Source organism: Podarcis vaucheri, assembly GCF_965113315.1.
Source record: "Podarcis vaucheri genome assembly, chromosome: 13".
Taxonomy (NCBI): Eukaryota; Metazoa; Chordata; class Lepidosauria; order Squamata; family Lacertidae; genus Podarcis; species Podarcis vaucheri.
Window position 1 is genome coordinate 5,262,186 of NC_138751.1, and position 24,838 is coordinate 5,287,023.

At 46.5% G+C, this 24,838-nt stretch overlaps 1 protein-coding gene and 1 long non-coding RNA gene across 7 annotated transcripts in view; one reads left to right on the top strand and one right to left on the bottom strand.

The window, feature by feature from the left end:
• Nucleotides 1-3,048: 3,048 nt before the first annotated feature.
• LOC309518137 lies at nucleotides 3,049-9,452 on the bottom strand. The gene is made up of 4 exons (XR_014213346.1): nucleotides 9,239-9,452; nucleotides 6,577-7,652; nucleotides 5,727-6,529; nucleotides 3,049-5,309 (listed from the first exon to the last, which is right to left on the bottom strand). It is a non-coding gene; the product is annotated as an uncharacterized lncRNA (long non-coding RNA).
• The window catches only part of CHD3 (chromodomain helicase DNA binding protein 3), a 61,752-nt gene continuing 45,416 nt past the window's right edge, over nucleotides 8,503-24,838 (top strand). For 4 of the 6 annotated variants that reach the window (XM_082197462.1, XM_082197464.1, XM_082197463.1 and 1 more), the window contains exons 1-3: nucleotides 8,503-8,872; nucleotides 21,826-21,944; nucleotides 22,742-22,915. In XM_082197462.1, coding sequence (XP_082053588.1) covers nucleotides 8,650-8,872; nucleotides 21,826-21,944; nucleotides 22,742-22,915 — 516 coding nt within the window. In that variant the 5' untranslated portion in view covers nucleotides 8,503-8,649. Of the gene's footprint in view, nucleotides 8,873-12,161; nucleotides 14,183-16,516; nucleotides 20,076-21,825; nucleotides 21,945-22,741; nucleotides 22,916-24,838 lie in introns of those variants that run through there. The other 2 variants (XM_082197466.1, XM_082197465.1) reach the window with 2 other exon arrangements.

Genomic DNA, 24,838 nt, shown 5'->3' on the forward strand with positions numbered 1-24,838 from the left:
CTGCCAGAAGGCCCTTGGAGCTGGACCTCAGTGTCTGGGTTGAACAATGGGGATGGAGACGCTCCTTCAGCTATACAGCCCCCAAGGCACACCTGGCCTGCTGGTAATAAGCCTGAAAGTATTTGCTACAGTTGCTCTTACACCTAACTTCCTGGAGTTGTAACGGCAAATGTATGAGCTGAGAGGCAGCTCTGATCTGGGAGTCCTCTCGGGGTACCAAGTCAGGGTGGGTGGGAGACATAGGAGCTAACTCCTAGGGGCAAAGGTCCCTTCAGCCCCAATAAAATATATGAGGAGGCCGCCCTCCCTCCAAGTTGATGGACATTGCTATTCAAACGGTGTGTCTTGTGATCAGTTTTGCACGTTGGGACTTACCTGCCCCCCCCTCCAATATTTTATTCAAGTTCGCACCCTTGGTGGGAGGGATGGTTTGCACTGTCTCTTGGTCACTTTGGCTCCACCTTGGTCACTTTGGCTCCTGATGCTTTCCTACATCCATCTTGCTTCCTGATTATCACACTTTATATGAGAGGAAGTGAAGCAGGTTTTGCAAGCTGTGTGTGTGTATATAGGTCACCTGGTCAGACCCTGAGATTACTGGGTCCAAACCTGAAACCTAGGGGTGGCCCCCAGTGATGTCAGGGAGAGACACCCCTAGTTATATCACAGGGCAGCCCCCAGAGATATCACAAGGGTGGGCCCTGGAGATGGAAGTAAATTGGAAGAGGGGGAACAGAGGGCAGACACCTCCAGAGTGCCTATATGCTATAATTTGAAGCCGGGCTGAAGTTTGCAAGCTGCATGCAGAGTCTTCTTAATATGTATTTATTTAATTAAAGGAGCTCTCGCCCATCTGGAGTTGCCCAGGCAAACCTGGAAACATCATGTCAGAGCTGGAGACCTGGCAACCCAAGGGTAGGCTACTATGCCAAAGAGCAGAACCATCCAGAATTATGTGGCCAAGCACCGTAATGTGGCTGTGGTCGTGTTCCTGTTGAGCCTTGCAGTCTGTAATACTTCTCGGTCCAGCAACAGACACCGAGAATGAGAATGAGGAGCAACTTTATTGAAAAGCTTTATTCAGAGGTGCCGCTAAGACCCTCTTTTAGAACCGGTACTCAAGGCCTAAGGAACAGGCCAGTTCATGTGACTCCAGGGCAAGTCGTCAAATTGCCAATGGACAATTAACGTGAAGGAAGAGCCAGCAAATTACAAGCTCTGTCATTGCACAATTCACAGGGCCATATGCCAAAACTCTTCAGGCAACATCTGGAGAGCTAGAGGTTAGCTGCCGCTGGTGCAAATGATACTAATCTAGGTGGGCCAATGGCTTGCCTCTGTATAAAGCAGTTTCCTCCATTCCTAACTGCTCTCTGTCCACATTTGCAGCCGCCGCATTGGGAACATGCCTCGCATTCCTCCCTCTGTCCCTTCTAGGGGGGTGGCATTAAGCTCTCCCCCCCCAGCTGTGGCAGAGATAATGGGCATCTGTCTACTCCCATGCCATGCCAACAAGGCCGCAGGCTGTCACATCAGGCCAGCTGTCCTTTCTCCCTGTCCCCTTGGATGGGTGCTGTCCCTGGTAGCTGCAGCAGAAGGGAAGAAGTATAACCCCTCTCTGCAAGTGGGGATTATGAAGTGAGACTTGAAGGTTGACCATTCTCTTGTGGTGTGGTGCTGGCAGGTCCCATAACCTCAGGGAGGCTGGGACTTGTATAGAGAACAGATGGACTTGCGACCGCTGTCCTCTGTCTGTGAAAAGGGAACCCTGCCCACTCTGCCTCGAAAGAACAGCTGCTCTTGGCCAATGATGCCTGGTTTTTGGTTTTTTCTTCTGCACTTGCAGTGCTTTTGTCTCTCCCTGCACTACCACCTGGTTGTGGCCCCAGTTGTGGAATCCTGGCCAAAAGAGGCCTGTTTGGCTATGTCACTGCTGAACTTCTGCTGCACTGCAAAGGCATGGCCGTTCTCATAGTGTTTGGTGGAGCAGTACCGTATTTTTCGTTCTATAGGACACACATTTCCCCCTCCAAAAATTAAGGGGAAATGTGTGTGCGTCCTATAGAGCGAATGCAGGCTGCGCCGCTAAGCCCAAAGCCAGAACAGGAAGACGGAGCACTGCGGAGCGCTCCGTCTCGCTGCTCTAGCTTGGGGACGGTGCCTTCACCCCACTGTCCTGCAGAAGCTAGCAAGGCTGTTCCCAAGCCAGAACAGCGAGACGGAGGTCTCCATCTCGCTGCTCTAGCTTGGGGATGGCTGTGCGCAAACCTCTGTAGGGCAGCGGGGCGCTGCGCTCCAAAGGCTTCAGGGATCTTTGAGGCTGGCGGTGGGGGAAAGCAGCGCTTCGCCCCACCGCCAGCCCCACAAGCTCTGGTGAATGTACCTTGAATGCACCTTGTTTTAGAGGGGGAGAACAAGAAAAAATAATAATCCCGTTCTCCCCCTCCTATGCTCTGGTGCGTCCTATGGTCCGGTGCGTCCAATGGAGCGAAAAATACGGTAATTTCCTGGTAGATTTTATCTGCTGTCTTTATGCTGCAATCCTATACTGCGGCCTTGGTCAACCTTGTGCCCTCCAGATGTTTTGTACTACAGCTCCCATCAGCCTTAGCTAGCGTGGAACTGATGCAGGGTCATTCATTTCCCCATTTCCCCCCTTTCATTTTTAAGTTTATTTTTTCATTTATTTTTTAATTCCATCGGCACAGCTGTGAGACCAGCACATTTTGGCCCCTGCTCTATTAGAACTTTTGCATCCCATATGGTCATTAAAATAACTTGTAATTACGACCGTGTACCTCATTAGGCTTATTTCCTCCTCCCTCCCAATCCATTTCCCTTTTGTGTTATGTCTTTTTATATTGCAAGCTTGGTGGCAGGGACAGTTTGGTTTTCTTTTCTTTTTAGTGATCCATAAGACACACTGAGAGCCCCCCCCTTTTTTTTTTGCTTGAAGAGCTGGATAAAAATTCTGTAAGCAAAAAACTGGGCAGTGAGTCAAGGTCTTATTTCTGAGCAAACATGCAAGGGATTGCACTTTAAATAATGTTTTTACTGAGATTTATTAGACTGTTGCATTTTTGTAAGACAAAGGCAGGATATGCTTATTTTTAAAAATGAGAGAATTGCTTGTGACCACATGCTCTCTCCTTCCACATGTTCATCCCCAAAAAACCAAACTTGTCCTTATGACTTTCTCCTCCCTTGTCTCTCATAAACCATTGCATGATTAGACACTGGTGTTGAATTCTCTACTTTGTCTTTGACATATTTTCCTTATTATAGTGTTGCCTGAAACGAGCCATCAAATGGTTAATGCTTAGTGACAGCCACTGTTTAAGCTTCTGTGGTATGAGGTAGAGAATGAGGCTATGTGATACACTGGTTAGAGACCAGGTTCAAATCTCTGTTCAGCCATGAAGCTTGCTTGATGTCCTTTAGCCTTTCGCCACCACCCTCTCAATCTAGACTACCACACATGGTTGTTGTGAGTCTTGGGAAACTTACACTTGCCAGGAGCGACGTCTCAATGCTTTCCACATGTGCTGCATCAGGAAGAATTTTGGGTGTCCTGTGGCAGGACACAGTCTCAAACAAGGATGTGCTCTCCCAAGTCCACATTCCCAGTATGTTCATGCTCCTGTCTCAGCAACTTCTATTCTGGCTTGGTGGTGGAAGATGTTAGGATCCCAAAGGATGTGCTCTATAGGGAGCTGGCTTCAGATACCAGGCCTGCCGGCAGACCATGTAAAGGCTGGCAACATCACCCCCACAATGTGGGAATCCTTTGCAGATGACCACAGCACCTGGAGACAATCAGTCAGGTCACTGCTGTAGAAACACAACCTCAGGAGAAATTAACACTGGGAGGAGTGCAGAGAAGACATGCCATGGTGTATCTGTAACAGTGAAACTGGACATCTTCATCTGCCGCAACTGCAACAAAACATGTCTCTCCCACAGCAGTTGCCACAGCCACAGCAGGTACTGTAACTAACGGCTTGACTTCACTCTCAAAGGTTCACTCTTCCATTGTCTCCCAAGACGGAGCGGGTGCTGGCAGGTTGTTGTGAGGATAACCATTCTAGGCCAAACTTTAGCTCCTTGGAGGAAAGACAGGGTGTAGATTTAGTAAAATAAATAAAATGACTGGCTCCATGAGGTCTAAAGCAGTCACCAATAGCAGGCTGGCCGGCTGTACAATACCTGGTTCCCTCCCTGCTCTGTTGCGCCTACTCTAAATCCTTGACTATAAATGAACAGGATGGCTAATACTTACATCCAATCAGTTGTGAGTTCTTATGAACTTTTAACATATTTCAAACTGGCTATCCTTTCATCTGGTTATTTTTTTTTTGGGGGGGGGGAATGGCTCAAGCTGTCCACAATCCAGTGCCTTGTGATGGAAGAGAAGACACACCAATACAGCTGTGGTTGAAGGAAACACTAGAGAATGTGACCTCTGACCTGGAAATCCTCCAGTGATTCTCATTTCCTAGTGAGCCAAAGTTCCTAGGACCAGTTGTAGAGACATGCGGGTTATGGAAAAACAAATCTCCAAAATCAGTTACAATTTTGCCAGAAGTCTTAAGACATTTGAGGATTTTGCCAAGAGGTGGGAGCGCTTGCTCTTGGTTTCTGAATGCTGGAAGGTGTCAATAAACCGCCTGAGGTCAGGGGGGATGAATTTGCAACAGATGCCACCTGCACTCTGATTTTCTGAATCAAAGTGTGTAATTCCCGTGTTTCCACAGGCTTTCACAGAAGTGTGTGTGTGTGTTTCTACGTCAGTCACATTGTAATCAGCAGGGGAAAGGCCTTGAAATATTTCTTCCCACCCCCGAGCCAAACAGCAGCAGTTCCCTTGAGGGAAGAGCAGGCTTGTGGGGTAATGAGCAACACATCTTTGACCCTCTTGAAAGACAAGATGAGGTTGTGTGTGTGAGCTGTTGAAATAAATTCTACATTTCCCCTATTAGTATCATGCTGCAGGTTCCTTGATAGGATTCCTGACACTTAACTGCATTGTGAAAAAACATCAAAGGCAGAGAAGAGACAGAAGGAAAAGGATGTTTTCCTTTTTTCATGCTGTTCCCTTGAGCAAGGAGGACCAAGCCACAAACAACTCAGGTCAAGATTCAAAGGGGATTCCCCCCCCCCCTTCTTTGGAAATTTGTACTTTGTTCTCGTTGCTTCATTTTTAACCGGCAGGCAATATAATGCACCGATGTAGTGAAATTCCAAGTTTAAAATTCGGATGATCCTGGACCGCTTGATCCGTTCTCGCCCCCACCAGGAAGAGACATGCTCTGTATACGAATAAAAAAAAGGCCACTTTAATGTAAAATGGTTTTGATAGCATGAAACCTCCAAAGCTCTTCCTGGAGCATTGGCTTCCAGCATTGCCAGGCGAATGTTTCAACATGAGTGAATGGGATTGGCGCCCAAGCTCCTGGAGGGCTTCAGAGGGTGTTGCGTTAAATATAAAAGCCACATGGGGGATAACATTCACTTGGCAAACGGTGTCTCCTGCAGGCACAGTTAGTCCTCTGTGGACGCTTGTAACTAGTCTACAGGGGAATAAGCTTAGGCTTAGGTTGAACACTTTCACTGGAGAGCGGCCATGTTTTAATAGCTGGGATTGCCCTCCAATTCTTCCCCCCAAAATGAAGTTTAGCCCTGCAAATAATTTAAAATAAGGGTACGACTGACCGCACTACTACTACCTTTACTGAGAGCGGTTCAGATGCGATGCTGCATGATTTCAAACACACTTGCATGAAAAGAAGCCCCACCGTGAGGTCAGTGCAACTTTCTGTCAGGTGCCATTTCATGCGGGGTTTTTTTTTTTTACTTCCAACAAAATACAGAGAGAAGAAAATTGACAAACTTGTTTTCTTCAAAATTGATTAGAAGGCTGATCAACTTTGCTACCAGGTTTAGTTCAGAATTACTGGGAATTCACCTGCAATTCAATTTCAATGTCAATAAAGTTGAAGTATTTTTGGAAACAAACATCATAGAAGCCTCCACTAAAGTATTTTGGGGTATTTGGGTACTGCAAGAATAAGAGAAATGCCTCTGGAATAGTTTGTAAGCATTGTGTTTGTACACAATCCTTTGGCAAGGCCCTCATTCAGCAACAGGATCTTAATCTCAAAATTTATCTTAAATATCTGGAAGTGGGTGGGTCGGGTCCAAAATTTCCCAGAATCATTTGTAAAAATGAAAATCTAATGAAGACAGTTAAATAATATTTTTTTTAAAAAAAATCAGCACAGATTTGTGTCTCATAAAAATGTGGGATGTGTGAAACCAACAGTGGTTTATTTTAGAAATGGATTTTTAAAGTGATACGAGCATTATACTTGTATATTGCTAGTGTAGCGTAAGACTGAAGTTGGGGAAAATATGTTTTAAGTTTTTTTTTTAATTCCCATGTCAGATCCAATGGGCAGAAGCAGTTATCCAGTAGTCCCCAACAACAGAGTTGATTTATATTTGTAGTTTCCTTATGCAGGTAGGACAACTCAGGTGAGTCAAACATTACACTTTGCAGGGTCAGTACTCTGACACATGCTTGGATTCAGTTTAGTTGGGTTCAAGGATATTGTAGGCTGAAGATACCTCAATAGCTGTAACTTCCTATCATGGGTATTAGCTTGGTAGTGAATGACCTGCAATCTGAACTAGAATCTATGTAATGTGCAAACTTGCACTTCACTTGGGACTTACTTGTGATTGCAGCTCCAGTTTTCCACTTCTATCATGTCTCTTCCAAACTCCCATCTTTTTTGTGGGGTATTTTGCTATATGGAATGGCTCATGGACAGCTAGGTTTTGCAGGCCTTATTTGTGCAGGCAGGACAGTCTCACTTGCACCAACATAACAGACACCAAAATGAGAGATTATCAGAGCCACCTGGTTTGGGAAAAAATAAAGAATTGAGTCCTTTAAAACTTCCTGTTGGTTCCTCCATCATTATTAGAGGGTTTGAGATCAAAGGCCACAAATAAAAGGAAAGCTAACTTTTTCAAAACTGTATTTTAAGTCTTAAACTCAAATTATCTAGATGCATGAGGCTTGTTCAAAAATAAAATGTGATGGCCATTCTTAATTATTATAAAATGCTTCTCCATTTTACTTATTAATTTCCCTTTAGTGGTACATTCTTTTCCCATTTATAAAACAGGGAGAGAAAGTAAGGGCCACAATCCGTAAGAGAGGTATACATCCTTACGCCCAGCGACTTTCTTGGGACTTCAATGTACCACACTCAGTGTTGGATTGTGGCCATAATTATTTTCAAAATCAGCTAAAAAAAAAATCCCCGACGTTTTGGTGAGAGAAGGGGGGGGGAACCTTTGTAATCAAGGTATTTGCTAAAACTACACTTTAATATTAAATTGATTTACCCCAGTGGGGCAAACACGATAGGGTAAATTGGGGGGGGGCGTTTAAGGGAGCAAAATATATTTATTAGGATAGACTTTCCACACAGAAGTTAGGAAGGGGGGGAAAACCTTTTAAAAAACAAAACAGCACTCATCTAGAAAAACAGTGAAATCCACTAATGTGAGCATGGATAAAATATTTTAATGAATTGCAGTAATCAGTGGGGTTTTTCTTCTTCTCTTCTTCCTTTCTTGCCCTAGAGGAAAAGGAGAGAAATAAACCACTCCCTTCTGAAGTATTTAAAGTTAGAAAAAGAAGAAGAAGAAAAAAGGGGGGAGGAAAAAACCACCCCTATTCTTTTTTTTCTTCTCTTGTGCTAGTAAAGCAGACACAGACACACACAAAAGTCATGGTCTTACTAGTATGGAACTAGTTAACCTTTAACAATTTTATGCTGATGTCATAACTGAGCATGAGTACTGATTAATCCAACCTTTTCTCTCTCTCTCTTCCCCCCTCCCTGTAAAAAATATTTTTATTGAGGGAGGTGGGGGGGAGAGCATAAGAAAAAAAGAAATAATTTAGAGCAGCCATCTTTGTTTTATGCAGAAATCTTGTCAGTTTCCCCCCAGTGCCAGGAATGTCTAAATATTGTTCATGATCACAGATCTTGGAGATTGAAAAGAAAATATAACAGCAAGAAGAAAAAGCCTTTATCTTTATTATCATTTTCGTTTTCTTGCATGTTTTTTCCCCCCTCTTAAATTTGGAGCTGATTTTTTTTTTGAAAGGGGGGAGATCTTTTTAACCCTATGGAAGAGGGGGTTAAAATTAAGCCAGCCATTTTGTTTTTTGTTTTTTATATAGGGGGGGGGCTATATATTTTTTAACCTCCTGGGGGGGTCTGTTTAAAAAATAATTTAAGGGCGGCCATTTTTGTTTCTTGGTCTTGTGGAAAATATTATCCTGAACTCCCCCCTCAGAATTTAAATATATCTTTACTCCCCCCTTCGTTTTTTTTAATTTTTTTTTTTTTTTAAAGAAGGGGGTCGAGGAAACATTTCCAGGAAGGACAAAGTTGTAAAGAAGGAGAGTTGTTTTCATTCATGGGACTTTTTAATTTTTTTTTAAACTGAGGTGATCTGAAGTGGGGGAGAGCTTTTTGTGTGTGTGAGAGGGAGAGAGGGAAGGGGGGTTGCCCCCCCTTCTGCTTTTCTCTTGTGTTTCCCCCACCCCCCTCCTCCAGCACCACCATGGCTTCCCCTCTGAGGGAGGACGAGGAAGAGGAGGAGGAGATGGTGGTGTCTGAGGTGGAGGGGGACGAAGACGAAGAGGAGGAAGAGGAGGAGGAAGAAGGAGCAGGGGACAACAGCCCAGGCGACATATTCCCGCCTGCTGTTCAGGCTGAGGAGGCTGCTCCACTGACACCGACAGCATCCACGCCGGCGGCAGCTGAAGGGACAGAGGCGCCTCCAGGTAAACAACACCCCTCCCCCCCCCAACCTCCCGGTCGCCCCTTTAATTTGACCCCCTCAGGAGATTCGACGCTATATTAACCACCACAGAAAAAAAAAAATAGAAATCTGCCCCGCCGCCTTCGGGCGGTGGATTTGGGGGGGGAGGGGGAGGGGGAGGGCGGCTTGTTTGTAAACAACTAACGGCTTTCGAACGCCGAGGGGCCGGGAGTTCCAACCCGCCGCCCTCCTCGCGCCGACCGCCCGTTCCGCGCGCGCGCTGCCCAACGGCTTTGGAATGTTGAGGGACCCGGAGTTCCACCCCCCCTCTTTTTCTTTTTTAGCCTCTCCTCCCCTCGGCCCGTTGCCCTTCGCTGCAATGCCTCACCCAGCGCCGACTGCCCCTTTGCCCGGCGGCCTTTGGGGACCTTTCCGATGGCGGGGTGGGGGTGGGGTCGGGGGTCCACGTCCGAGCCAGCCTCCCCTCCCCCCCCCCTGCCGCCGCCGCCGCCGGCCAAACGGCTCGAGCGGCCGCCGAGAGTCCCAGTCTGCCTCGAAGGAGGCTGAGGAGAGCGCGTGGGGCGAGGGAGACCAGCGGGGCTGAGGTGTGGGGAGGGGGCTCTTGTTTCGAATCACCCCTATTTAATAATAATAATATTCGACGCTTTCTTAAAGTTGTTGGGGAGCCCTGCCCCCCCTTATTTGACACCCCGTCGCGGCTTTCCTCAGGGTCCGTGTGGGGGGGGGAGGGGTGGTTTGTTTTGTAAACAGCCTCACCCTCTCCCCGTCCTCGACTTGGGGTTTTTTTTTGGGGGGGCGGTTATCTGCAAGCACACTCCCATGTATACAAATCAATAAGAGAGATACTGCTCCCATGAATTGTTGTTAAAAGGACCCCCACTTTTTTTAACCTGATCCCCCTGTTTTTAGGGGGGGGGTTAGTGGGTGGGCACCCCATCTCTGGAGTGTCACATGAGGGAATAAGCCCCAAACTCCCTCGTCCTTTTTGGGCCTGAGCGGCGAGAAGTTGTGGCAAATGCAACTTTTTTTGGGGGGGTTACACATGTACTGAGAGTGTTGGCAGGAAGGGTTATAAGCCTGGCACAGGTGGCTGAAAGGGCCGTGCTTTTCGGGTAAATGGGGTTGGGGGTGACGCCTTGTGATTTGGGGGTAGGGAATGTGAGGTGAGGCGCATGTCAGAAAAGCGTGCCCTAGAGGTGATGGGAGCAGCTGGCTACTTGGTGGCCATATGCCAGTTTTGACAGGAGCAGAGAGGGCTGCCTGACAGCAGGGCAACAGGACTGAAGGGAGCGGAGAGGCCTGTGTTTGGGGATTATGAGAGGCAGGAGCCTCTTTGTAGTGGGGCCAGTGTCAGGATTGGAACAGGAGGCCTCTGTCGTTGAAGGAGTGGGCTTGGCAGACTTATGGTACTTGGGATGAAGATTTAGAAACTGCAGAGGCAGAACACTTTCTGCGAAACCCGATTGGAACAAGGCCGATGTTTCATTGATCGGGGCCTATTGTTCATAGTATTACAGGCCCATTGATTAGAATCGGGTGGTAGTGGATGGCTCCTCATGGGAAAGGGACTCTGGATTCCGTGCGCGGATCAGGAGCCTTTGTTGCCTTTTGATCTTACAGAGTCAGTCATAATAATATTTATTCAGCCCCTGCATGTGTTTTTTATTATTATTACAAAAATCAATAAAAACAGGCCCAAACCACAGATGATCATTCTAAGAAAGATGAATAAAAACGCAAGGCGAAGCACATACAGGAGAACAGTAAGGCCCAATCCATGTGACAGGAAAGGCGGTTGGACCATTAAGCAGGTCTAGACATTGAGGGTTGCGTATTGAAATGCAAGTTGGGTAACTTTGAGGCCAAATTGGTGATGTCAGGAGTCTAGCTCATATAAGGCAGTATATATGGGGGAAATTCCTCTTGCATTTTTAAAGGCCTAGACAGACTTGCCAAGACACATTCAGATAGCCAACGTAGTGGCTAGCAAGAGATACTTAAACATTAAAAACTATCACAACACTAAAAGGGTAAAGGACCCCATCAGTTAAGTCCAGCCGCGAACGACTCTGGGGGTTGCGGTGCACATCTCGCTTTACTGGCTGAGGGAGCCGGTGTCTGTCCACAGACAGTATTTCCGGGTCATGTGGCCAGCATGACTAAGCCGCTTCTGGTGAAACCAAAGCAGCACACGGAAACGCCGTTTACCTTCCCGCCGGATTGGTACCTATTTATCTACTTGCACTTTGACGTGCTTTTGAACTGCTAGGTTGGCAGGAGCTGGGACCAAGCAACAGGAGCTCACCCCGCCGCAGGGATTTGAACCGCAGACCTTCCGATCGGCAAGCCCTAGGTTCAGTGGTTTAGACCACAGCGCCACCCACGTCCCATCACAACACTATGTCTTACTTAAACTGATTATCTGCCCCCTCTAATTATCGGTGACCCTCTGGTCATCTCTTTCAGTATTGTTAAGGATATCAGATAATTTACAGATTATGAAATTACTGGTACATGTGTTTAAACAAGGTAGGTTTGCTTGCTGGCTCACTTGCTTCTGGTTTAAATATTAGTGCAGTATGAGCAAAGTGAGAAACAAAATGGCTTTCTGTCATACAAAGTTTACAATTTATTATGCTATGATAACTTGCACAGGAAATGCTTCTTTAGGGTTCATTTCTGCTGACACTGACAGACAATGGCAGTGACTTGTTTTATGGAGCATAGTTAATTCAAAAAGTGCTACCCTGTATCTTGCAGGAACAGGTAACAGTGTAAGCACAGGCTGGATATGAGTGTGCACAAGAAGTTCCTAAATACTTGATATGGTTATCTCACAAGTTGATGGACCCTTTCCACACTCTGACTGTGGCTGAGCATATTGACCTTGCAGCATCTGCAGTTTTGCCATTTCTAAGAAAAACTGGTTGTATGTACCGGCTTTCCAGAGTGATAGAAAAATGGGCGATTTGATCCTTGTAGAAAGGGTGCTACCTATCAACCTTTCTTTGATTTAATTAGGTTGTGGACCCTCCAGCAACAGTTCTTGCTACTTTATTAATTAACTTTACCTGTCTCAAGCCCACACAAAGAGCTATAACCCTAGGTGTAAAATAATTTCTCATTGAAAACAACAACTGCATTTCTGAGTATTCTTGGGAAAGGCCAGCTCCCCCCATCCTGTGGTTGGCTAATGTACAGCATATATCTTGACAGTGGAACAGCTACTTTGGTAATGGGAAACTGTATCAGGCTGGAGGTCCCTTAGCTGGCCAGAAGCTTTTTTTTTGGCAGTAGATATTTCATCACAAGCCAGTGCTGCTTGAAGCAGTGTGACAGATGTTGCCTATGATTTCATCAGGAATCTGTGTGAGCTCCTGGGCTCAAAATCTAGAGGGTAATTTTCCTCCTATGATGGAACACCACAACAAAAAGGCATGTGGACTAGAATATTGCAAACTAGATATTTCTCCTATTGCCTGTAGGAGGAACCTTTTCAGCCTTTATCTATGATGAGGTTTTTGTTTATAGTTGTTTATACTTTGCACAACTCTGCAAATTCACAGGGAGATCAAACTTCATAATCTCTGCACTGGGCATAGTAATGGAAGGGCTTGTGGTTCCAAGGATGGTAAGAGCAGTTACCAGGTCCACAGTGGAATCTCATTCCAGTTGACTTGCAAAAAAGTTGTACTTGACAATGCTTTAATTCTCCAAGAATGTGGGTGGATTTTAAAGAAATGCTTTGACACGACAGCAATCTAGGTATTGGCTCCATGGAAATGAATGTTGCACAAGATAGAGTGGAAGGTGGGAGAATGCAGGAAAGCAAAGGGAAGGGAAGGCCCAGAGAGTACAGAAGTGGGCTCAGGAGTAGAGCTTGGGGGAATGAAGAAGACCATGCTGTAATCAGGAATGGGCTCTGCAGGGAAGAAAGCCAGGAAATATTAACACCCTGGGGCACCAGGGGTCAGAAGAAAGTAGAGTGTTGACCAAGAGCACAGTGCAAAGGCAACAGGGTGGTGGTGGTGGATATAACCTGAAGAACAGAGGGGTTTGGGAAGCACCAGGCTAGTCCACCAATCCAAGGAGAGGTACTAGAGGAAAGCAGAGAGACAATACCAAAGTATTAAAAGAAATATAATGAAATACCGGTAACTCATTCATTTTCATGGGGTTCCACTTGCAGGATACTTTTGAACCACTGGCTTCTAATCCACAAGCATTCCATATTTTGATAATTCTTGCTATTAAAGTGGTTCACCCTGTTTCACACTCCAACAAGGTAATCCACCCCTTGCAATGTAAGAAGGCCTAGGAAATCTGGAAGGAAGCCTTGGTGCTGTGACCTCCCCCAACTTCATTGGAGCACATATCTGTCAATTGTGTGTGTGCCAGCAATGCTTCTTGCCAGTTGGTGCCCTTCTAGTCTAGATTTGTAGTGGTGTAACTGGCTAGAAGACAGTCATCCTGTTTTCAGCCACTGGCTGAAGATTACAGCTGGTTGTTAAGCTATTTTTGAAAATGTGATGGCTTCATTCTTGTTTCTTTCTTACAATGCCCAACTCCTGAGAAATCACAGTTTAGAAAACTCTGCCTCACTATTAATCCAGCATTGCTTTTGGTGGACAAATTGTAGAATTGAGCCATGCCCGTAAATCTTTCCCCATCTCACTGAATATGCTATTTTCCCCTTGCCACCCTCATCTCCGCATGACTGTTTTTACCCTGATGATTAAGATTTCTCACTAATGGAAATGGCTGTTATTCTCCTCCATTAACTGACACAGATAAAAGGCGCTGTTCTTTTTTTTCTAAATTGGCCATCCATTTTTTTTTTTTGTATTAAATTGAAATACATAAATACCGTTTGTCGTGAAAGAGATGGCAATTCTAAGCAGGGTTGGTCTTCTGTAATTTGTAGTTATGGCTACACATCTACATTCCTTATCCCCCCTCCCCATTTCCTTTCCAGATCCTTTGTTAGCCTTATATAATATATATTTTCAAGGTAGGGAGTAGAAATATCACGTGTGTGGAAAATTCTAGTTGATTGCCTGCCAAATATAAGAATCTTCTGCGCATGTGTGCCAATATTATGATTAGGAAAGGGGGGGGTGGAGGGGGAGAAGAATGCGTGGAAGAAGTAGGAGGAAAAAAAGATTGATAGATAGATTAGAAATTGACAAGAGTTGCGGGGGAGGGGGTGTCTGATAAGCCTACCCTGATGTATTTCCCCCCCTCGTATTTGTCAATTCCATCCCATCAGAAGCAGAAGGAAGGCGGCGTGGTATGAGGGAAATGCAACAAGGTGAATCAGCTTGCAGGATTCAGAGATAAATGTTGTATTGTCAGAAGGAGCTAGGATTGTGCCAGATGCAAAAATATAGCAAGCAGAGAAAAGGAGGGAGGAATGGGAGGAGGTGGAAGAGGGGCGCCTGAATGGTGGTTATTGCACCAATATCCATCAATCTTAACAGCATTTGTTAACTGAAGTGGGGTGGGGGAAGCGTTTGGAAGCGGTGGGGGTTTCGGCTTTATTTGCAAGATTGAAAAACAACACAAAAGTGCTTGGTTGACTCAGTGTGGGCAATGATTATGTAGTAATGTATGTCCCGTGCCCGCTTTCCTCTGCCTGTAGTGGAATATCAGTTTCTTCTTGGTTAGTTAAACCTAGATCTGCTTTTGCACCTGGTTTTAATCTGAGACATTAAAATTAGGAGGTCTGCTGGGGAAGATGGGTATTTTTAGACTGCAATTTGAAAAGAGACTCAACCAGTCACTGGATTGTCTTTGAAATCTAGCAGGCGTGTGCCTGCATTGTATGAGCTGGCTGACCTCAGATGGTTGAGGGGGTGATGGGCAGATCTGAGCTGGGAAGGTGGGATTGAGCTGATGATGCCAACATTTGTATGTGATTGCTTCCCCCACAGGCCAGATTTATCTCTCAGAGCAGCTCCCGTGACTATTTTGAGTTTGGCACTGTTGTAAATGGAGGCCGAGTTGGCATGAGCAAGGAAGATCTGGCTGGCCTGTATTGTGGATATAAAATTCTGTTGCTGGGTGGGTGGGGAGGAAGGGCTTGGATTTGCACCACTGTTTACCCACAAAGGGTGGACGCTGTGCTATTCCCACGCACACGCTGACTTTCTCTGTAGTCAGTATGTTTAATCTTTGACCTGGAGGAACCCCCCTGCGGGGGCACAAGAGGGCAGTTTAGCTTCCTGCAGCCCCGTTTAGCCTGCGACCTCTCAGCAGAGCTGCTGGCGCAGTGAGCCAATTAGTGCCAGCTGTGATTTATACAGTAGTTTGTGTCCTGTGGCTCATAGGGGTGGGGTGATAGGAAATGAGCAAAGAGGGGCCAGGACTTCAGAGCCTGACAACACATTGTGTTGTAGGTCACCCAAGAGACATTGGGTGGCGGTGACTTCTGGCTCCCTGGCGTAAGTTGGAAGCTACTGCCTCTCTCTCTGTACTGGCTGTGCTCTTGATGATGTTCCCCTGTCTAGATTGGAACTCATTCATCGCCCTGTTTCTAAAAATATCAGCAAATGTTCCAGGCTACCTTGGCGGGCCAAATCCTGTGCAGATGTATAATTAGCAGTAGTTGGGGAAGGGCAGAGAACCTGTGATGTTCCACAGTTGTTGCAAGAGCCCTTGGAGGGGAATTAATGCTAAATATGAAGGTGAAATGTAAAGCTGCTACTGTACTACGTATTGGAATCTCTGTGATACTTCTAGGCTGTGCGTTGCTTCATAGACCTCAAGTCATTGATCGTCACAACAATCTATTGTTAATAGGGGCCAACATGATGTGATGAACATGAGAAACACTGTTTCAGATACCTGTTTAGTTGTGAAGCTCTCTGGATGGCCTAGAGCTGTTTTAGAAGTTAGGAGAATGAGGTGCTAGAACCCTGGACTTGTACCATTTGACTACAGGTGGGCGATTATAGTTCTGAACACTTTCCTATGTAATTATCTATGCAGATTGTAAATTAGCACATCAGGCCCTGCACTGATTTTCCACATTTCAAGGAAGTGTGTTTGGGGGTTGTTGGTTTTTTATGTATGGGAATATTCAATATATGACCACTCACCTGCAGTCTAAAACAACTGCCTTGTCTTTAACAGCTGTTATAGACTGGTCAATACCGCAATATTGGTGCTATTTATATATACTGTATAATTTTTTCTCCTCAGTAAAAATGGGCAAGTAGGATTGTAGAAAATAATGTTAGCCTCCAGCTTATCTGAAAAGAGAGATCTATATCTTCTGATAGCCCCTGCTAACGACATCTTAAGGAACTGGTCCAATAATAAATAAAGTGCCTATTTTAAGTATGACTATTGATACAGTGGGGGATGCGGGTGGCACTGTGGGTTAAACCACAGAGCCTAGAGCTTGCCGATCAGAAGGTCGGCGGTTCGAATCCCCGCGACAGGGTGAGCTCCCATTGCTCAGTCCCTGCTCCTGCCAACCTAGCGGTTCGAGAACACGTCAAAGTGCAAGTAGATAAATAGGTACCGCTCCGGTGGGAAGGTAAATGGTGTTTCCGTGCGCTGCTCTGGTTTGCCAGAGGCAGCTTAGTCATGCTGGCCACATGACCCGGAAGCTGTACGCCGGCTCCCTTGGCCAATAAAGCGAGATGAGCGCCACAACCCCAGAGTCGGTCACGACTGGACCTAATGGTCAGGGGTCCCTTTACCTTTTTATTGATACAGTGGCTTATTTATATTATTGGCTTATCCGAGATGTAGGCACAAGGACAAATACGGTCACTATTCAGAGTGCAAGACTGGAGGGATGTATTATCTAAGGCAGCCTTTGCCAGCCTGGTCCCTTCTAGTTGCTGTTGGGACTGCAGTTCCCATCAGGTGCTCCAGCCATCATTTTGAGAATTGTAGACCTACAACATCTGGAGGGTACCAGAAAGCTGGGCAAAGAGATCTAGTTCAATTTGGCCCAACTGCTTACAGAGCATAGACTAATTAATCATGGAAAGAATGCAAAGGGGAAGGGTTTCAGTTATATTAGGTGAAGGCGTTCACAAAGAGGCTACTGTGATCTGGAGAGCAGTTGAGGTCTGTGACAGCATATGAAAGCATGTGCCTGAGCAAGGAGAATGACTTGAAGGGTGCTATCTTTAGCATAGGGGTAACCAGCCAGCATGGTGTCTTCCAGATTATTGTTAAGCTACAACTCTCACAATCCCTGGGCATTTGCCATGCCGGCTGGGGCTGATGGGAGATGTAGTCCAACAATATCTGAGTCACCATGTTGGCTACCCCTTTTCTAGGACCTGCGGTTTGCTAATATCTGAGTTGCAGGTAGCCTAAAATCAGTGTGAGAGATGGATTTGGATACTGTAATTTCAGAAGACAAGTAGGGGAGAATGTGGATTAGAAAACTTTTCTGTATAACCTCAGCGAGAATTAGAGCTTCTGTGCTGAGGTGCACAGGTCTTACCTCACATTAGTGCGGTCAAATCATGTAGACAAGCAGCTACTGCCATGATGCTGGAGAGACTGTTGGAGGCTTTCCCTTTTCTTTTTATATCTCTGGTGGGACTGTCCTCTGGTGCAGGAGCTTTGGCCAAAGGTATTTGGGGTCATATCTGATGTTATCCAGCAAGAGGTAGTTCTAGATCTTTGGTTGGCATTGCTCTCTGTGTTTGAGGGGTCTTGGTGAATGGTGACTTCATTATTGGCAGCTGCACATATAGAGGTGGCACAGCACTGGATGACCAGGTCAGGCTGTATGTTACAAGGATGGTATACACATGTATGGTATCTCACCTTGTCTGCCACTGGAATAAGCAAAGAAGACAGCTTTTGGGGGTTTGGTACCCATTCCTATCTTATGTAAATAGGGGCATGAATGGAGTTCATCTGCCAGGCTCTCAGAGATTTATCTGGAGTGAATTATTGATATAGATCCCGTATTTTTCCATGTATAAGACAAGTTTTTTTTCTTTAAAAATTATGTTAAAAATTGGGGGTCGTTTTATACACAGATAGTGTATAAATGGGCGATGGGTTGCAGCCGCGAACAGGAGATTGTCAGTGGCTATCGGGTGGTTGATTAGTGGCCACAGCAAGGGCTGTTGTCAATTGGCTGCCCCTGCGGCAATAAGGTGGGCGATTGGTGGCTTTTGCGATTTTAAGTGTCAGTCAGTCGGGTGAGTGATTTTTGGCAAACCCCCCCCCCCAAAGAAAAGCTCAACAATTGTGGGCAATCCTGCCAAAAAAGCTTAACAACTCTACAACTCTTGACAATCTCCCCCTATTTTCTTAATTTGGAGTCTCAAAAAACAGGGGGCATCTTATACACGGCGGGGGGTTATGCATGGGAAAATACAGTAAATACTACTAAAAGAGTTAGGCTTGATGAGAGGTTATCATAGAATCAAAGAATTTGTAGAGTTGGAATGACCCCAAGGGTCATCTAGTCTAACCTCCTGCTATACAGAAATCTCAACTAAAGCATCCTTGACAGAGAGGCGTCCAGCCTCTGCTTAAAAACCTCCAAGGAAGGAGAGTCCACAACCTTCAGAGGGAGTCTGTTCCACTGTCGAACAGCTCTTACTGTCAGAAAGTTCTTCTTGATGTTTAGTTGGAATCTCCTTTCTTGTAACTTGATGCCATTGGTTCGGGTTCTACCTTCTGCAGCAGGAAAGAAAATTGCAATGGGAATATGAAACTGAAACTTTAGAATGCTTTAGATCAGGCCTGGGAAGGGCACAATGCTAATTTGGAATTGACCATTAGGTCATGCCCACGGGTATGGGCACATGTAGGTATATTTATTCTTCACAAAACAATCTCTCCGCTCTAATAGCAGCAGCTTGATTTGGATCAGTCTGAGTTCTCGTTCTCTTCCAACAAAAAAATTCTACAGCTGCCACAACCAGTCATCATATGGTGAACCTTCTCTCTACATATCTCATGCCCAGATGCACTGTGCCTTGCTTGGCCCTTTTGTGTCTCCCTGAAGCATCAAGCCTCTTCGGAGTTTCTGGGAAGACAAACCCATGTTGCAAGGGAATACACTTTTTGTAAGCAGCAGCAACAGTACTCTTTATCAGATGAAGCTTGTAGTCAGTTCAATGCTGGTTGAAAGGGAGCAGGCGTGTGGCAGGGGTCGCCCCCAGCAAGACATGTCTGCCTATGTTTCCCTCTCCCCTGCCCTGCCTTTCCTCGTCTGGAAATGCTGGTGGGAGTCTGAGAGTATTTTAATATGTGTCCCTGGTGTGCAGACAACTTAGGCCAGACTGTGAAGGATAAAAGGAAGAACAGCTGGGTTGGCAGCTGTAGGATAAATTGATTTTTATGCATTTGTTACATTGTCCACCTTTTCTCCCCAAGGGACTTGGAGCAGTGTCCAGAGGTTTCTCAGCAGCCTTGAATCCAGGTTCCAGGCAGACACACCACCTTATTTTCAGCAGGGCACCTAGCTGTGTTTCCTTTAGACCTTTACCTGGACTTGCAGTGGGAGAACTGAGGCTGAGACTTTGACCTGTAATGAGGCCAGGCAATGGACACAGGTTTTCCAAAGCTAAGCCAGTTCCCTGTCCAAGTACCATGGCTTTTGGAGTGGTGGTGCTGTGCATAGCAGCAAGGGTTGTGGAAGTGGCTATTGAGAGAAGTTGCTTGAGGTGTGAGCAGGAGCAGTATAGGTTCAGGAGCAATCCTGCATAATGATACTTGTTATACAGGACTTTTCAGAGTGCAAGATATGTTTCAGTTCATATTTCAAATATGCCTTAACCAGGCTCAAAGTAGGTTAGGCTGTTGCATGTCTAAGGTCACTCACCCACTAAAGCTTCATGGATATGTGAGGATTTGAATGTGGGATGGATGGATGTTGCCTCTTACCTCCAGGGTTGGGCTTGGTGGACTTTCAGTCTCCTTCCGCCTGTTTGTTTATTTGTAGATTTATTTTTGTGGGTTTCACTTCAGGGAAAGGGTTCTCAAAAATATCTTCAGTCACTTCCTAACCACAAGAACTTGTTTGTTCAATTTCAGTAGGCGACCCATTTCAGAAGCCTGGAGCTGCAACACTAACAGAATCTGTGATTCTCCCATCTCAGGGGCCCTGAGCTAGATCTCAACCCAATTCTTGGGAAGCGGGGTTGGTCAGCGTCAGATGAAACACAACAAAGGCTTGCATTGCCCAGGCTTGGAAGGGATTTGGGCAGACGGTGACAGAACCTGACGTATTGGTCCTTCTAGTTTGGGGAAAGGTTTTCTGAGCACCGACACTTAGTGGGGTTACGTCCCACATTAATCACAGCCAGGTTAGCAGCAAGGCTCTTCTGTCTCCTTCCCCGCCCGCCTTGTCTGGCAAGACAAGAGAAATCGCTCAAGGGGGCAGAGTGGCTCTGGAGCGTCTAATTACCACTGAGCCGGCTGTCCTGTGATATTAACGAGTCGGCGGCGTGTGTAGCCTCCGTGTGCGGCTCGCTGTAGATAGAGCCTTCCTCTGTGCACCGAGGGGAGCAGGAGGTTGAAAAGCTGTCGGAGAAAACGCAGAGGATTAATGGTCCCTCCTCTGTCTTAATATACTGAAGTAATTTCAGTTGATGCCGGCGGAGTCGCTTCTGATTTACAAGAAGTGTGAACGAGAGGGGAGTTGGCCCGGGTGACTCCTATTAAGGAGTTATGCCTCGTTGCTACACCTGCTGCATAGTAGAGTGTCTGTGTCGGTGCAACCAGCCTTCAGCCAGTCTGCCTGGAGGATTTTCTTTAAATCCCTAGCCCACCCAGTTGGCACCACTGTGCCTTGCAGTGCTACCAGGAAGCACTTGAGCAGTGACCAGTCTCAGGTCGCCCATTCATCTGCTGGGACTGAGGAGCCTGTAAGGGAAGGGTGGTAGTGCTTTAGGAGGAGCATCAGACAGCAGCTGCTGGAGGTGAGCTGGCAAGGCACCAAGACACGGGGGTCCTTAGCCATCGCAGACTGGAATTAAGAGAATTTGGAATATTGGGCCAGGGAAGGAGCAGGAGGAGGGAGAGTGACCTGCAACTCCCAACCATATAAAGGGTTCATCTCTTTTGAGGGTAGGAAAGTTGGCCGTGCCAGGTGCAGAGTATTGGCATTTGCAACAGGACAGAAGGGAGGAGATGAACTTGTAGGCAGCCCTCCAATGAACAAAGGAGACCAACTTTAGGGTCATTCAGACAGACGTGTCTTACTTTCATCCTGTTTGCATGCTTTGTTACGTACAAGGGTGCATTTACTCCTTCCCCATCCCCTTGTGAGGAGGGGTGTGCTCGGTGCACTTATGTAGAACTAAATCAACCTTCCCCATTCAGCAAATGGGAGGGAGAGTGAGGCTGCAGCCTCCGAAGTGCCCTTTCTTTGCCTGGCCTTGAATTTCAACCCACAAGCTTTTTAGGTGGTGAGCCATATGCACTTGCAGCCTTTTGTGCCAAAAGGCAGGTCACCCGCTGCCTCCCCTCCTTACCCACTGCCCTTCTTCATGGCTTCAAGTGTTTTGTGAAGCAAAATGAGCCAGGGTTTTTGTGGAAGTCCCTTAGGGGGATTGTCGTCTGTGCCCTGTGACCGTCTTGAGAGTGTCGGAACAGATGGCTGCTCTTCTGACCAAGCAGGGTGGGGGTGGGGTGGGAGAGTGAAAGCAAAACAGTCATAATAGTAAAAAATAGAATCGTTCAAGCCTGTCTGGATAAAGTTGACCACAGGGGTGAGGAGGAGAGGGAACTCCACCAGGGTTTCCAGCTTCCCCTAGCATGGCTCTTTCAGCGCAGTGGTGAGACCTGCTGGCAGAGAGCACAGTGTGAGGAATGGAGAGAGGATAATTGTTTCAGCATGTGTGTGAGCTTGGAGCAGTAGCTGCCCAGAAGTAGCAAAGCACACAAGTGATTTCCTTCTCTTTCTGTCATTTTTTCGTTGGTCTCATTTCCCTCCCTCCCACCCCCTTTTATTTTCAGACGAAGAGGAGGAGGAGCTGCGCAACTTGGAGAGCCCCCTTGTTGTCAAGAAGAAGAAACGAGGGCCCAAAAAGCAGAAAGAGAACAAGCCGGGGAAACCCAGGAAGCGCAAGAAATTAGTAAGTTGCCTCCTTTTCTCCAGTTTTGTACATGTGTGCATATGTGTTAATGGCATTAGTGACTTGTTGCTTTCTGAAGGAGGTGGACGTATGATGGGGCAGTCGTGATAGTGGCAAGACTGTCTTACTGGGGCCTGCAGGGAACCAGTTTGCAATGGGGGGCAGGTTTCCTTGATGCCTTGGCCATTCTGGCCCCTTTAAGGCTAAAGAGTCCCCTGGAAAGAAACGGCAAAGTTTGATTTTGGACTGGGATTCCCTGCCACCCACCCCCGGCTATGCTAGCTAATTGGTTCTTCAGCTTATGTAGTCCTGGTATGCAGAGATGGAATTCTGCATTTGTTGAAGGCTATGGTGGATTAATGGAGGGGCACAAAAGGCACACATTTAACTGGGTGGGAGAGGTTCCTCATAGGTTTGTTTTTTTAATCTCCCCTCTTCATTTTGGATGAAAATGAGTTGTTTGTGTAATATCCCTAGTTTTCCCATGCACCAGTCACAGAAGTTTTTGGGCCTCCCTGTCAGTGGGCTGCACCTCTCTGGGGGCTCTCGCTTTGTAACGGAAGGTTTTCTGCCTGAGGCATTCAGCTACTGAATCATCTCTTCAAGGTTTACTGTTTGTTTTGTGGGTTGACAGTAACTGCAGGCTGGTTATTTTGCTAAGCCGCTTTATCTCACCATAATGAACGGGTTGCCCTTGTCCTGGCACGGGCTCCTTTGCCCAGCAGAAAGGCTGTTGCTAATTAATGCTAATGATCTCACTTGTTGTGCCCTCTCACTCTCTGTCTTCCCCTTGGCAGGTCAGCGAGGATGAGTTTGAATCTGACCGAGAGGAGTATCGGGCCAAGTCGGAGAGTGGCGGCAGTGACTATGGAGGAGTGGGGAAGAAAAAGCGGAGAAAGCATCGGGAGAAGAAGGAGAAAAAGACAAAACGACGGAAAAAGACGGAAGAAGATGGAGTGCAAAAGCCAAAGGTAGAATCCTAGAATTGTAGAGTTGGAAGGGACTCCAAGGGTCATCTAGTCCAACCCCAAGCAATGCAGAAATCTCAACTAAAGCATCCATGACAGATGGTCATCCAGCCTCTGCTTAAAAACTTCCATGGAAGGAGAGTCTGCAACCTCCTGAGGGAGGACCCCTGGAACTTGCTGGATAACTCAGGGAGTTTGCACCTCAGACTCCAGAGTAGAGGCACCACCATCCAGAGTTTTCAAATAGCTTGGTTTAAAAATAATTATTATAATAATAATTGTATACTGCCCTTCATCTGAAGATCTCAGCGTAAAAATAAAAGATAAGAACACAAAATAACATCATAAAAATAAGAACTAAAACAAAACAGTTGGGATGGGAGGGGCAGAATGATAGGTTTTGTACTCTTGCCGAGACCCAGAATTAGACCCGTCTGTGTTTCTGCAGCCCTGTACTTTTCAACAATCCCCACACTTTTCCACCATGCAAGGCTGTGTTAGCACTGATTGGAGAATTACAAGGCAGCAATAAACCCGCCAAACACTTTCTCCACACTGTGTTGGCTTCTGGATAATCCCATGTACCCAGATACTTTTTCTCAGTGCCACCTGTTGAAAAAGCCATAGGCAAAGCAGGGGCGTAGGAAGGGGTGTGGGGGTGGTCCGCCCCGGGTGTCATCCATGGGGGGTGTGTGACAAAAAGGTACACCGTGGGGGGCTCGCCCCGCTGCCCCTAGCCATGCGTAGCGGATGGTCCCACTGCCGCCATGTGTAGCAGATCGCTCCATCATGCGTGGATCATGCTGCCCCCCCACAGCTCGCCCCACCCCCCTGGTGCATGGCATGACCTCAGCTCCAGGTGCCCATGTATCTAACTCCACCACCGAGACAAAGAAGGGTGAGGAAGGCAGACAGACCCAGCAAAAGAATGCAGAGAGCTCCACAGGGCCTGTGTGGGCCCTGGAAGAGAGTTTCTCAGGCTCCTCACACAACCTCCGCCAGCACCTGTGTTTATTCTTCACGGGCATTTACAGTGGCGAAAGGCAGGGACTTTGAACTTCTTTATTTTAGCTTTTTATTGAATGCATATTCAGTAGATAAATGATCTCAGAGTGCCTCAGGGTTTAAAAATATAAAAACAATAGAATACAACCATACATAGAGATACAATCATACCTCGGGTTACAGACGCTTCAGGTTGCATTTTTTCGGGTTATGGACCTGCCGAAACCCAGAAGTACCAGAAAGGGTTACTTCTGGGTTTTGGTGGTTGCGCATGTGTAGAAACACTAAACCGCACTTTGCGCATGCACAGAAGCATCTAATCACAACCTGTGCATGCGCAAACGTGGTGCTGCGGGTTGCGAATGCTGCAGGTTGCAAATGTGCCTCCCGCATGGATCATGTTTGCAACCCGAGCGTCCACTGTATATTGGAAAGCAGTAGGAAACAAAAAGCAGAATGCCAGGAAAAAAAAGAGTATAGAGCTCCACATCTTAAAATACCTGGGCAAATAAACAGGCCTCTTCAATTCATTCCAAAACGACATTGAGCTCAGTACCAAACAAGCCTCCATGGGGGAGAATCTTCTAGAGCTGGTCTGCTGTAATGTAAGAAACTCTGTCAAGGGTTACCACTTGCTTTGCTTCAGTAGGTGGAGAGACCCAGAGACAGGGGTCTGAGCTCTTAACAACTGGGCAGTTTTGTATGGGAGAGAGCAGTCCTTAAGGTAGCATTGTTCCCAAGCTGGAGCCTGCTGCTCCTTTCTTTGACATTATTCTGTGGAGACACGTAACAGGGTTAGTAGCAAAAGGGTCCCCACAGGGCAACATTTCAATATTTAGCTCAGGTTGCTTTCTGTGAGCTCTTAAAGCAGAAAAATAAGCCCACTGAGACCGGGTGGGCTTATTTTTCTGGATTAAACCC